The following is a 13,913-nucleotide window of genomic DNA, read 5'->3' on the forward strand; positions in this document are numbered from 1 at the left end:
TGGTTGTGTTAAATTTGTCAGAGTTTAATACATTCTTGAGCTCAAAAAGCTAAAAAATTGTATGTGTGTGTGCGTGTGTGCGTGTGTGCGCAAGCGTGTGAGTGTTTTGTATGTTGTGTATTGAGGCGAAAACGAGGAGATGTTTAGTAGTCTCCAGTTTCCTCTCTTTGTATCTAACATGAAATGACAGATTTGTGTCATGCTGTGTTGTGTGTTAGTGAATTTGTGTGAATGCGTGTGCGTGTGCGTGTGCGTGTGTGTGTGTGTGTGTGTGTGTCTGTGCGTACACACCTGTGCTGACTCAGTTCATCATCACCCCTCCTCTTTAATCATGTTGTGCACCTGTTCTCTCTCTCTCTCTCTCTCTCTCTCTTCCTCCCTCTCTTCATGCCCCATCTATCACAGTGTCTCCAAACCTCTGGGTCTGGACCCCAAAACGTGTCACAAGATAAACTCCAAAGTGTTCTGAGAGGAAGATAATTAATTACACATTTTCAAACACTAATTATTTATCGTTTTATAATATTTGGAAAAATGTTCAGTTACGTATAAACTTATTTTATACTTTCGAAATCTTGGCTGTATTTTATAGGAGCAACATGTAACCCTGACACCTAGTTTTTAAAATGTGTACTGCAGTTCAAATTCAAAACATTTGGAGAGAGCTGTCTATCCCCGCCCCCTCCTCCCTAGACTCCATGCACACTCAGGATTCTCAGTGTTTAGTCACTTCTGCATCGGTCTTGGAACCTTTGTTGGCTCAAAGCTCTCTCCATTTTTCAAAAGCATCTCCGATATTTCTCCTAGTTTTACCACTTTTGGTCAATATTATGTATTATGTATGAATATTAAGTGTAATGCAAAAGTAATGTGCGTAGCCAGAGGAGTCAATGTATTTTAAAGCTTATAGGGTCACAGAGAAAGCTGCAAGTTGGGAGTGAGGACTTTCTGCAATAGTAAAAAAAAATCAATGAAATAAGCACATTTTAAACAATATTAAACATGACTAGACATGATCAACAATAAGATGGGAAGGGGCATTTTATTGCATCTGAAATGGTAAAAAAAAAAAGTTTACAAAAGTTATCCCGTCTGATCAGACTCGGAAAAATAATTAATGACTCCATCATCGTCATCGTCATTTTTATCTCTGATGTACAGGTAAAGTTTAAAATGCCATAAAGACAGAAACACTCGTGCTTTCTGTTTATATATTCTTCTTTATATTAACTGATAAATGTAAGCAATAGTCCATAACAAATGTTTTGAAAAATCCAACAACACATTATGAAGCAGGTGTGGAGTGAAACAAACAGGCGGATCTATTCTGCTCAGTTCTAGCTTCGGTCTCTCTCTCTGTGTTTGCATGCTGCAGGAGCCAGTTAGCCATGAGGTGATACATGCAAATGCAATGAGAGTTGCACAGCACACACAAACAAACACAGACACACACACACACACACACAGACACACACACACACACACACACACACAGATTCACACATTGACCTGATGTAAAAGGGCAGCTTATTCGCAGCATAGAATAGAACAAAACTCTGGAGTATATTTTTTTTCCCAAAACGGCTGTTGTGGAGTGAGAGAGTGTGTGTTTGTGTGTGTGTGTGTGTGTGTGTGTGTGTGTGTGTGTGTGTGTGTCTGTTTGTGCGTTTGTGTGTGAGTTTTGTGTGTGTGTTTGAGAGAGAAAGAGAGATAGACGGAGAGATTGGGGGGTCAGGACACAGGAAGAGAGAGCGAGACAGAGAGGGGGAGTCAGAGAGCATCACTGCTTTCACAACTCTTTAGCGTCAAGCTCTGTTTCCAGGGTGTGTGTGGTTGTGTGTGGGTTTGTGTGCATGTGTATTTGTGTACCGCGGTGTGTGTGTGTGTGTGTGTGTGTGTGTGTGTGTGTGTGCGTGTGATGCAGCCAGGCTGTTTTGTGTCTCTCCCTCTAAAACATCACACTTACTTTATTTCCTCTGCTCTTAATTGAGTTGAACGTTGAACATAGAAAACGAAAGAGAGGATCAGCTCTGTGTTGACCCGTGTTTTGTTTCTTCCCTATCAATCGTATTCTTCATGTTTTAACATCGCCACTCCCTCTGATTTTCTCACTTTACCTCGAGTCATCATATTTCCTTACACAGACTTTGAACAGAGCTCTGACATCCCAAGAAAAAAACGGAAAAAAAACTCAACCTCCTAGACAGTAGCCTGGACAAAAGAATAACAACCCTCACTCTTTTGATTAAAAAATGCATTTATCTTAAGGATCTTTTCAAACAGGGAGAGAAGCTCAAAATGCTTTACAGTGCAGTAAAGGAGCAAGGGAAAAAATTCAAACCAGCTGTCCAAAAAATCGTCTCAAACTAAATAATAAGAGCCATCAAATAGTAAAAACACGTAAATGATAAGAACAATAGTATATATTATATAAGGTGTAAAGTCGAATAAAAGAGTCAAATCAATAGACTTTTTAAAAGTGCAGCATGGTATGTACTCTCTTGTGCGTTGTGTGATGAACCAGGCATAAACTTTCACTATTGGCTCCAGCACGCTGTTTATCATGAAAACTTATTACAAACTTATTTTGAAGTATTTTAGCGGGGCTCATTAAAAATCAACTTACCACAGGGACAGCATTATGCACACCAACAACGATACACGGGCTGCACCGCTCAAGTCTGCAGGGCCCCTCTGTTTCATTACCAGCCTAAAAGTTCTTTTAGGACTATATTAAGGGGACCCATAACATTTTATTTTCAGATTATCAAATCAATTAAACCATATGATGAGTTGATAGAAGTTGTATTGAGAAACCGATTTTCAAAGCTGGTTGATAAAAAGAAGGAGAGTTGAGAGAAAATGTGATTAAAAAAAATATGAAATGTCCTTCTTTAATTGCACATTTCCTTCGATCGCCTCAAGAGACGTCTCTGTTGTCTCAGTCAGCATCTTGGTTCAAGTACAGCTCGGTCTCTCTCTGTCTTTCTAGTCGAGGTCGAGCTGAGTCTGCAGCTTCATTAATACCATGTTTCCATGACTCGGACCTCAGATAACTTGGTGATAACCTTTAGGACTAACATGATCACAGTGACTCAGATATGACTTCGACATGACTTTTATTACTTGGAAACGACCCCTGTGTCTCAGAACTTTCTTGAGTCACACCCTGTTGCTGCTAGTTCAACTATGTCCACATTTTCATTGTCATTTGGGTAGTTCTTTGCATTTTGGGGAAGTTAACTGCTGAAACTTCTAACAATATTTGGCCGTGAAGGAAATGAAGGCATTTTGTATTTGTTGCATTACTTCTTGACTGTGAATGACCCCCCTTTGACAAGCCCCCCCATCCACCCCACCCCCTTCTTTGCTCATCATGCCGCTGTGAATACATGCCAAGGCCAACACCATGCATTTGACCTTCCTGTCTCATGTGTTTAAAATGGTCTGTGTTACTCACACAGCTACAGTGTCATCATAGATCAACCTCACCAACCTCAAACTGAAGAAGAATAAACACAGGCACAGTTCAATAAATAAACAAAGGCGCAATTTTTTTATTTCTACAAGGCTATCATGAGGCTCTTTTAACGCGTTATTTTGTTCAAATTTGTATCTTTTTCTAAATAGTTTGAGTTAAGAATAATAGATCACGCTCTCCCAAAAAGCATTTTCATAGTTAAACTTCTTACATTGTAATATCCATGTTAACTCGCAAAGCAAGGCTTTAAACTCTGGGCATGACTTTTGTAACTGGCAAATGAAGGGTCTACTTTAAGGCTGTGTTGTTGTTTTTTTATCCGTAAAGCTTCTGATTATTTTTTACAGCTGATCGATGAATTATTTAGTCTTTGACCGTCCTCTTTGACTCCAGTGCAGCTTCAATGAATTTGGCAGGACTGTTCTACTTGGACCTTAGCAAGCCACTTTGTTTAAGCACGACTTTGGCGCATCAAAAATGTGTTCCTCCACCTACAGCTTAAGTAGTGCTGAAGAAAAGTGGCTTGCTAGTGGAAAAGTAAACAGTTAGAATGTTTCAATGTAGTGCACATTTACCCCAAAGTTGTGCTTTGGCTCACTTTTTCTTAAAATGATCTAATTGATTTGGGGAAACAGTCCTGTCTGCAGAGCAGTATAGTCTAGTTTCTGTGCTGGCACTCCGGCTGTTCTTTAAAAGGGCCTCATTGACCTGCATCTCCTTTGGCTAAAATACTCTATTGAAGTACATCATACAACCTCACTTCAAAAATACCAGACTGTCACTTAAAATGACTTTATATTGACCTTTCTGACTTTTTCTGACACATGTCCTCTGTAACTATAAAAAGAGCTCGATAACTTGGCCCAGTATAATTTTTAAAACTAGTCCAAGTTTTCTCTTACACTCCTTTCTGAAAGATATAAAAGTTTGAAGAAGTCCAAAGAGAAGAAGAGTTGGACAGTGAGGTAGAGAAAGTGGTGGAGGGAGATGGTGGTTTTAATACCGCCTGCCAGAAACTTCTCAGGTTGCAGGTCAGGGATATCTGTTTGTTTTTCTTTTGAGCAGCACTAAACCCTCATCTTAGTGACAAATTAACACTAGTCTGGTGGTTATTTATAGCCTTCTCCGCTTTCTTTACGTGCCTGTCTCTCCTGCGTCATCATCCAAAGTGAGGACTTTTACATTCAAAGTGCTCTGCAGAGATTTGCAGAGAAAATACCAGGCCAGTCTAAAATGCTGCAAAGATGTCTGTTCATATGTTACTATACATACATTCTCATATGTTCCTGTTTAGTGGAGAAAACAGAAAGTGGACCTAAGCGTGCTTTTTCAGTGTATAACATGAAACGTACCGTCCAGTTGGGAAATTAAGTGAAGAAAACACGTTTTAGTGCTCTTAAGATCGTCTTCCATTGGAGAAAACAAAAAGAGGTAACATGTTCTCCAGGATCTCTTTCCAGTAAAAGAAAAAGTAAAAATGTAATTGGTGTTTAGACTCAATAAAGAATCCTACAGATTGACCTTCACATGGAAAAATGTAATTCAACTCTTTATAGAGAGACTTTTTGTTGGAGAAAATTTATTATTATTGAGCTGGTGCCCTTTTTTTCATCAACATTGATACTGCTGGAGTCTGCTAATTTTCCTTAAGATTTAAAAGGGGTTCATGTTTTCTATCATTGGCAACCATCAGGCACCATCGGCTACCGTCTAGACTCTAGCCTCTGGGGGCAACAATGTGCAAACTTTTTTCGGCTTCATTGTAGCCCATTGTTGGCGGGGAAAAAAACGACCTCCAGCCAGCACTTCCTTTCATAGATATTTTGAGATTGTGAGATTGTTCTGTGTAGACCGAGCAGAGCAGTCAGAGCATGAAAACGCAAAGGGCAACTTAAACAGCTGACACTGTAAACACTTGAGTCAGACCTTTGACCGTGAATGTTGACCGTGTCCACCTCCAGCAGCCGATTCAGGCTTTATGAGACGGTAAAACCAGGTTCAGTGATTTATGATGCCATTAAAGCGCAGGTCAGCTATTTAATCATTACATAACCAAACACGGGGTCTATTAAAACTGAGTGCTGCAGCAGCTTAACAGCTTCTATTTGCAGTGAGATGTTTGTGTACAGAAAATGAATTACACACAGCAGACCTGCAGGAGAGGAGAGATGGGGCGAGAGATACCGAGAGGGGGAGGGAGATAGCGTTGGGAACAAAAAAAGACGTAACAAACTAAAATAAATGGAGAGATAACAAGAGAGAAGATAAATGAATGTGCAGTAAATAAATGTGCACACTGTTGCTTTAAAGCACATCGTTAGCATTTGTGTTGAGGGAACACTAATCGTATCACGTAAAGGGGTCACAATGTGATTTTATCATGATTTTTTTTACAATTTTCTAATTTTGACCAAGAAATTAAATAAAACATGATGCAAAGATATAGTATTTACATTCTATGCGAATAAATATGCAAACTATCCTTTTTCCTAATTGTATTGAAGTGACACTGATACTAACTTACAAAAAACTTTTAAAACAAATCCCAAATCAAATAAAAAGATGTAAAGCACAAATGATAAAAATCTCCTTAAATAAACAGTTTCAGCTCGTGTTTCTGGCATTGAAGCTGTTCATCACCTAATTTAAGTTTTCATTCAGATTTTTGAAAACTTGGCTCATGGCGGCTGGCTCTAATGTGTTACACATCAGCACAAATCCTTAAAACACAGCTGCACATGCTCATTTCTGTGGCTCTTTCACTTGTTTATATGTTTTTAGGGTGTGTCAAGCTTCGCAGAATGGCGATGTATTACCTGCTGCATCATGTTGGCGGTGTTATTTGTGTGCTTCTTCAGTTTCTTTTTGTACAGCTTTGAAACGAGATATTTTCTCAACCTTAAAATCTTCATTCTCCTCCTCCGTGTCTGTACGTCCATATTTATATCAGTATTTTTTAGCGTATTGCGAGTTATAATTGCGTCCAGGTTATTGTTCTGTTGTTGTATCTGCCAAAATATTACAGAACGTTCTATTTCATCTTAAAGGAGTTAAACGTTTTCCAAATGTGTTGACGCCTGGCTTCTGGTTGCATAAATATGTAAATGTGTTTGTTTGTGTGCGTGTGTGTGTGTGTGTGTGACTTCAGCCCCCAAACTCTTAAAAGTTTAAAGCAGCCACATTGCCCACCTCTAAACACCTGAGCATTTGTGTCTTTGTTTTCCTCCAGGTGTACCCTCTCTGCTGCAGCTGTGTGCCTATGTGTGGGTGTGTGTGTGTGTGTGTGTGTGTGTGTGCGTGTGTGTGTGTGTGTGTGTGTGTGTGTGTGTGTGTGTGTTAGTTTGTTTGGTGTGTCTGCTGCCCTGAAATGGCAGCTTGTAAAACCGACAGTGACCCCCGCCGCTCCTCTCGCCCCCTCAGTCTCTATCTGGTGGCCTCTGACTCCTGCAGAGTTCAGCACCCAGCTAACAGGTGTACATGTGTCTGCAGAGACAGGTGGAGGGAGACCGAGCTCTGCTTTGATTTCTCCTGTCTGCTGTGAAACAGTCGACATCAAAACAGCCCTCATCTTTCTGCTCCCTCCTCCTGTTACACAAGCTGCAGCCTGTAGAGTTAAAGTTACATCACTGAAGAAATTGAAACAATAAAGTCTACAACTAAACAAACTATTGTGTCATGTAAACAGGGGTGTCACCAGACTTTTTTGACTCATTCAGGGTTGACATGAGGTATGTGTGCACATTTTTACCTCTAAAATAGAACACAATAGAGGGGAAACATAAACATCATATAAGCTTGATTCTTTAAGGACTCAAAATAAGATGTGTCTTCTTTAAAGAGATATCAAAAGACAATATGCCATAATGAAATACAAAGAAACTACTAGCAGTCTGTTGCCGCTGTGAAACATTTGCACTTTACGGGGAATTCGGTACTTACAGCTTTAAGATTGACTATTCCTATAAAATAATTCTTAATACCTGTCAGTGCGGTCAAGTCATTCACCAAACCGATACAGCCTTTGTTCACGTTTTAGTTGGAGTACGCAACACCATTGACAGTAAATAAAGATGGACAAGGCATCTCCACCTCCTCTCATTGTACAAAAGTGAAGCCAAAACTCCCTCAGCAACAGGTGATGTTTAGAGTCTGTGCGATGGACTCTGCTGTGTTTTTGACAAACCGGCAAATTGCTGAATAAGAAAGTTGGTAAAATAGAAGAACCTCAAAATGTAATGCTAATCAGAATGTAAGGTTTTAAATAAATAAATAACTGACCAATAGTTCTGCAACATGTGCAATAAGTTCTGCATAACTTTCTATTTGGAAGACTATGTTAGGCCTCTATAACATATTTACGAGAAAGATAGAATGTGTAGGTCTGAATGCTGTGTTGTTAAAGTTCAGCATGACATAGACCTGCTAAAAAAATATAATCAAGTATAATAAAAGCACATCTTTGCCTATTTAATGTAATCTGGTTTAGAGTTTGTGCTCATGTGACCACATTCTGGGCAACTCTGCATATCTGCATTTATCCATCTCTGTAGTTTTCTGTCTTGTTTCATTTTCTTTCCTCTGCCTTCTATCTTGTCTTTCTGTCTGTGTTAAAGATAAAATATGTCTTGATGCTGCTTTTGTTGGCACGAAACGTCCGTCCGCAGAGACAAAGCGTGCCGCGTTCGTCCTCGTTAGAAGCGAACACGCCATTCCTCCCGCCTAGTGAAGACAAACAATGTTACATGCTTCACTTTAACAATGAGTGAATGAAATGTGTGCTGTCACCGAGCGGCTGCAGACTGATGTACCCGAGACAAACAAGTGAATGTACGCTGCAGTTTACACTGTCAGTGTTTAGCTTCAGCTGTTCACTCAGTCTGTCTGTTTGGAGGGAGAAGGAACAAGGAGCCAAAAGCAGAGTGAAAGTGGATTAAAGGAATTTACAGCTCCATTAAGAGTGTATGTGAGTTCTTCACTCTGATCGTCTTTAATAATGTATTAAGTATCCAAAGAACACACTTACACAGAGGAGGGATAAACAGGCGACTGCAGGAGATAGTTGTTTGTATCATCTTGTTGTTAATGATCTATAATGAAAAAAAAAAAATAGCCAGAGCATTACCTACATCATTTTTAGGACGGAGTGTCAGGTCACATTCAAAACTAAGAACAAAACTCTTGGCTCCGGTTAGCCTATATGTGGTTTTGAAGGGGGATATGACTTCTCATATCAACCAGCCTGAGGAACAAGAGGAAGTATTCAGTTATTTTTGAGATGTAGTCATACTTTAAGACAATTTTTCTCAACTTGTCTCGCCTCAGAATCAACCACCATGAGAAATTGCGACCCAAATTTCTCCAATTTTTCAACTAGAATTTTTTTATGTAAAAAAATCTGCATTAAATTATCTTTTTGAACCAGGATGTACACGTGTTTGACCTAATGGGGACTATTCTGCTTTTTGAGACAGCCTCAAGTGGACACTTGAGGAACTGCAGATTTTTCTTTTTTTGCACTTCTGAATTGGCTTCATTTTCCAACACTGCAGGACGCTGCTTTATAAGTTCAAGATTCCTGTGGCTCCTCTGATTGTAATTCTTTTTACTTAATTGTTTTAATTAAATGGCAAGTTACATGTCTGATTGCAGATAATTTTGGTAGTTTTAAGGTACATTTTCCCAATTTTATTGTGTTTTTTTTTCCCCTTGTTGCTGATGGCTGATTGTTATTTGCTTCTTAACTGTTATTAGAGTGATGTCTAAATCCTGCATAATAATTCCTTCTGATAGAAATAATGTTTAAAAAAAAAAAAGACAAAACGTATTAAAAATTAATTAATTGTCTGAGCAAAGTAATCTGATTACATGTGATTTATTACTAAAAAGGACAAAAACCTGTTTAGTAGAGTGTGAATAGAAATACATTTAAACTCCTCATTATGGACGTCAGCTGTCAGGAGGTTTCTGTCCAAGGCTGCTGTGTGTGTGTGTGTGTGTGTGTGTGTGTGTGTGTGTGTGTCAGTGTGACATTAGCCAGATTATGTGTGGATCTTTTTTCACGTGCAAGTGTGTCAGAGATTAGCTGTGTATTCATGTCCATTGGCTTCACCTTTGCGTGTGTGTATGTTATAGTGTCCAAGGCTGGCATTCGTCATGGCGGCCGCTCTCTGTTCCCAGAGTCTGAATGTATTCATGAGTTAGCTGTTGACTCAGGTAGTTAGTTCACCTGTCCACACACTCACACTTGTTCAGTGCCACGCACACGAACACATGCATGCACACACGCTTGCACACACACACATACATACACACACTCACACACTCACCCCTGCTGTGCCTTTGTCGAGACATTTAACAAAACTTGCCAAATTTTCCTCCACAGCTCTCAGCAGAAAAACCTACCTCCCATCCCTCCATCTCCCCCGTCCCTTTGTAAAGTTAAACTCCCATGATGCTTAGCAAACAGGGATGTTTGAAGTCTGCTAGGCTGGGGGGAATGAGGGGGGATTTCCTGACGTGTAGTTTTGTCCAGATCTCCGAGTCAAAGTGAACAGACGGCAGATTTCCTGGCTGTGGGAGGGAGGTTTGAAGGTGAAGCCTCGCTGTTTTGTCAGCCAGGATTCCTGCTGGTTATGTAACATCAATCTGACTCATTCAGCCCTGACTGACACAAAATGATGCTGATGATCACACAAACACACTTTATTCACCCCATACCTGGAGCTACACGTGAGCTGAAACTGTTACTACACTCTAAAACAATTGTAATTTTTAACTTTATCCTTAAAGGCTTTATATGCGATTTTTCACACTTAAATGTAACAGAAATCAAGTATATCCTCTGAAAATAACTCTGTGAGTCATGACTGTCTACAATGGGTGTAACACCCGAGTCCCACTGTCTGTGATGCTTTCCGAGTTTTCTGAGTTCTATCTTCAGTTTGTTTACATCGCCGGGACGGCTGGCCAGCTCATCCCCTCGCGAATAAAAGTTGTTTAATTGAGAGACTAGAGAAAAGAAGAATAATATCCTGTACTCACTGCTTAATTGAATGTCATGTAAGCGTTTCTAGATCACGGTCATTTAGGGTACATTTACATGCAGTGTGGAGCATATTAAAGATCGCTAGCATGCTAACACAACAATGCAGCGCGAGTTGTTTTGGTTTCATGCTGGTGCTCAAGGGCGACATCTGCTGGATCAAAAAATCGCATATAAAGCCTTTAACCATACATTTTCTAAACGTATGTATCAACTCAATTCTTTTCCGGTAAGTATTAAGACATATCGGTGGCCTAAATAGTTGATCATTTTTAAGATTATCCTGTGAGACTACATATTAAATATCTATTTATTTCTAGTTATCACATTTGTTTCTGTTTATTTAAGGAAAACCCCCTTGTGTAGTAATGTGTAGTAATTATTAAGACTCAAAGATGACAAAAAGTCAAGATTTGGAGAAAAACACTCAGAAATTAATTGTTTTCATGGGAAAACAGAGTAAATAAAATGTACAGATACATGTCCGCATTGGGTTCATTTATGTTTCCTTTACAAATGAAAATATATTTGTGTCTTTTAAAGGTTAAAACCGTCACTAACTTGACATACATGACAAAAAATGCATCCACTACAAAACAAACTTTGCTCAAAAATTCCACCATTTTCCAAAGTATTCTCCTTTATGTGTTTGGTTGGTATGGCTTGAACTGCTCAACACTTCCCCCACGATTTCTGGTTGTATTGTAACATTTGCTCCATGTCTGTAGGCTTCTGGAAAACGTGCAGAAATACGTATGAAATGAACGCAGAGTATGGAGAGAAGGATCAGTCCTTATTTGTATACGTACATATCGGAAGTAGAGCATGAGTGACCTAGACCAACAGATTGTTGGTTTTGATATTTTTTGGAGGGCTACACAAAAAGGAAAATGTGAAATGAAACCTATCCATCAAGTAGGATTAAATAAACATCTTGATTTCATAACATAGAGGGCAGAATGTTTAGACCAATTGGTTCAAGAGGATAAGCTGTTGGGGGGTTTCTAGATCTGTTTAGTTAAAGATTCTTGGAAGTGTTTTTTATCACTTCTCCTTGGATAAATTGGACGCCTTTAATCAGTCAATGCAGAGTGATGATTCTTATTGGCTGTTTCCTGCTCTTTTGTTCAGCAGAAAGACGATATCAGCCTATCAGAGGGCAGCACTGTGGACCTGAGAAAGCCTGGGGAGGAAGAGGATGAGTACTCAGAGATGGCTGAAGAGGCAATGGACCCCGAAAACTGCTTTCCTGATGGTAAGCGAGCACACAGAAAAAGGAGGAAGTTATAAGCACATCACCAGGGCAGCGCAAAAACAGCAGACTGGCGAAGAAGTTAGGCCCGCACATTTGCTGAAATACCACAAAAAGTTTTAATTCATCACAATCACAACGTTTTGACCAGAGGTCTTCTTCAGGTGACAATTTTGTGTGCGGGCCAATCTTCTTCCTAAGTCAGGACACAGACACACACACAAACTCACGGCAGCAGTGCAGTTTGCACAACTCTTGACCAATGTTGAGTGGGTCTGGAAGAACCATAAATGTCGGGGGCCTTGGAAGAGGCATTTCCATTAATTTAGATATATATCTTACATTTTATACAAAGATGGATTTTTGAGGTTTTATGTTTAAGACACAGCTTCATAAGTTACATGCAATTGCATCTTAACCAACAGCTCCCCACATGAAACAGTCTGTAATACATCAAAGTTGAGCATTTAACATTGAGACTCATCAAATACCGACACTAATTCACGACCTCTCTTTTGACGATAAGTTAAGTCGCTATAGACGTTGAAATCAGGGTCTTTAAGATATTGTAACCATTCTATTTCACATGAGTTCCACTAACCATGTGCTGATTCTACCACTTTCTTGACCTAATACTTTCATAATGAGATTTATGATATTGTCCTGACTAACCCAGGTGAAACGCAAACACCTTGTTTGTTTCCTGACTCAGCCACTTTCTCCCTGGTGCACAGAGATTTGTCTTAGATCCAAATTTGCACAGCTAGCATGACCGTGTTACAGAGACATACTGTAGGGGAGAAAAGGCTTGGGGAACACTATTTGCTTACCAACAGCCAACAAAATCCCAGGAGAGCTGATATGACCTGTGACGTATTATCTTATTATGTCGAAAACCAACATTTTTATTAGTCGCTATGCAGATGACATGAAGCTGTACATGTACGTATCACCCAACAGCTACAGCACTGCTTGTTTGAAGTTTGCTCAAATAAACTTGTCAAAAACTGCGTTAGAAAGTTGTAAAGTTCATCCAGCGTAATACAGGTGTAAGTATGAGCAGATCCAAAGAAGAGGATTGCTTCTTGAAAACAAGTCTCTTGATTTCTTTAAATTATTTTATTTCTCTAACTAGCAAGTTATTTGTTCATGACAATCAGTCAACAATAAGTTGCCCATTTGTTTTCTTTTTGTTGCATGAATCAAAGCTTGATGATGGCGCTAGAAATATAAGCCTCTGTGGATTATTAGCATGCTAATGATTAAGGAAGGTCACATGGGAGTTGTTAGCTGCAATAAATGCAGGATGTGCACATCCTGGCAAGGGAAGACCATTGGTTTGAAATGGGTGTTGAAGAAGTCATCTATAACAAGGTTGAGAAAGCATCCCTTACAGAGGTGGTGGTCTGAGACACCATCTATCACCAACCTACAATGATATTTAAATTCGCTTTCAAAAGAGCTGAAGCTCCATTCCCACCTTGGCTCACATGATCCTCACGACCCACAGACGGCCGGGGTTGTTAACGACTCTAGGCGAAGCTATGTCAGCGACTCGGCTAACAACTCCCCTGTGACCATCCTTGATCATTAGCATGCTAATGATCCACAAAGGCTTTTAACTTCTAGCTCCATCCAACAGTTAGTTTGTAACCGAAGAAGCCTTTCGGAGGAGAGGTGGAACATCTCTAAGATCTTCATCCAAGTGCAGTTGCCTTCGGATCAATCTTCAATTAACATGTCTATTAATCTGCTAGTAATTATTTTTGTGATGATGGAATTTAGTTGTCCATGTTTTTCTCAGTTTAACAGTAGCTGAACAGGTTGAGTAACATTATGGTTTCATGAGCCGATCCCACCACCCTCTTGCCCCAATACCTTCATAAAGAGATTTATGTTTTCGTTCTGACTAGGCCCAGGTGAAATTCAAACACTTTGTTTTCTTTTTGACTCATGACTTCTTCCCTGGTGCACAGAAATTATTTTAGACCCATCACAGTACAGCATAGCCATTTTACAGAGACAAATAAGAGGTGATCCAGAGAGAGAAGGAACAGATTTGTATGTTTGCGTAAGAAGAGAATGCTTACTTTGCAGTTCAGTGAGAAGGAGGTGTTCTTTTAAACTATTTGTAACAT

The 13,913-nt window shown here is 39.6% G+C and overlaps 2 protein-coding genes across 2 annotated transcripts in view; both read left to right on the forward strand.

Moving 5' to 3' along the window:
* rmc1 (regulator of MON1-CCZ1) overlaps nt 1-13,913 on the forward strand; it is a 440,600-nt gene that overhangs the window by 152,691 nt on the left and 273,996 nt on the right. The gene's annotated exons all lie outside the window — the stretch shown is intronic.
* The window catches only part of LOC132994212 (sodium channel protein type 4 subunit alpha B-like), a 137,756-nt gene that overhangs the window by 93,088 nt on the left and 30,755 nt on the right, over nt 1-13,913 (forward strand). Inside the window, exons 22-23 of the mRNA XM_061064412.1 lie at nt 1,376-1,381; nt 11,658-11,778. Of these exons, the coding sequence (XP_060920395.1) occupies nt 1,376-1,381; nt 11,658-11,778 (127 nt within the window). The remainder of the gene's footprint in view (nt 1-1,375; nt 1,382-11,657; nt 11,779-13,913) is intronic.

Source organism: Labrus mixtus, chromosome 19, assembly GCF_963584025.1.
Source record: "Labrus mixtus chromosome 19, fLabMix1.1, whole genome shotgun sequence".
In the NCBI taxonomy this organism is placed as follows: domain Eukaryota; kingdom Metazoa; phylum Chordata; class Actinopteri; order Labriformes; family Labridae; genus Labrus; species Labrus mixtus.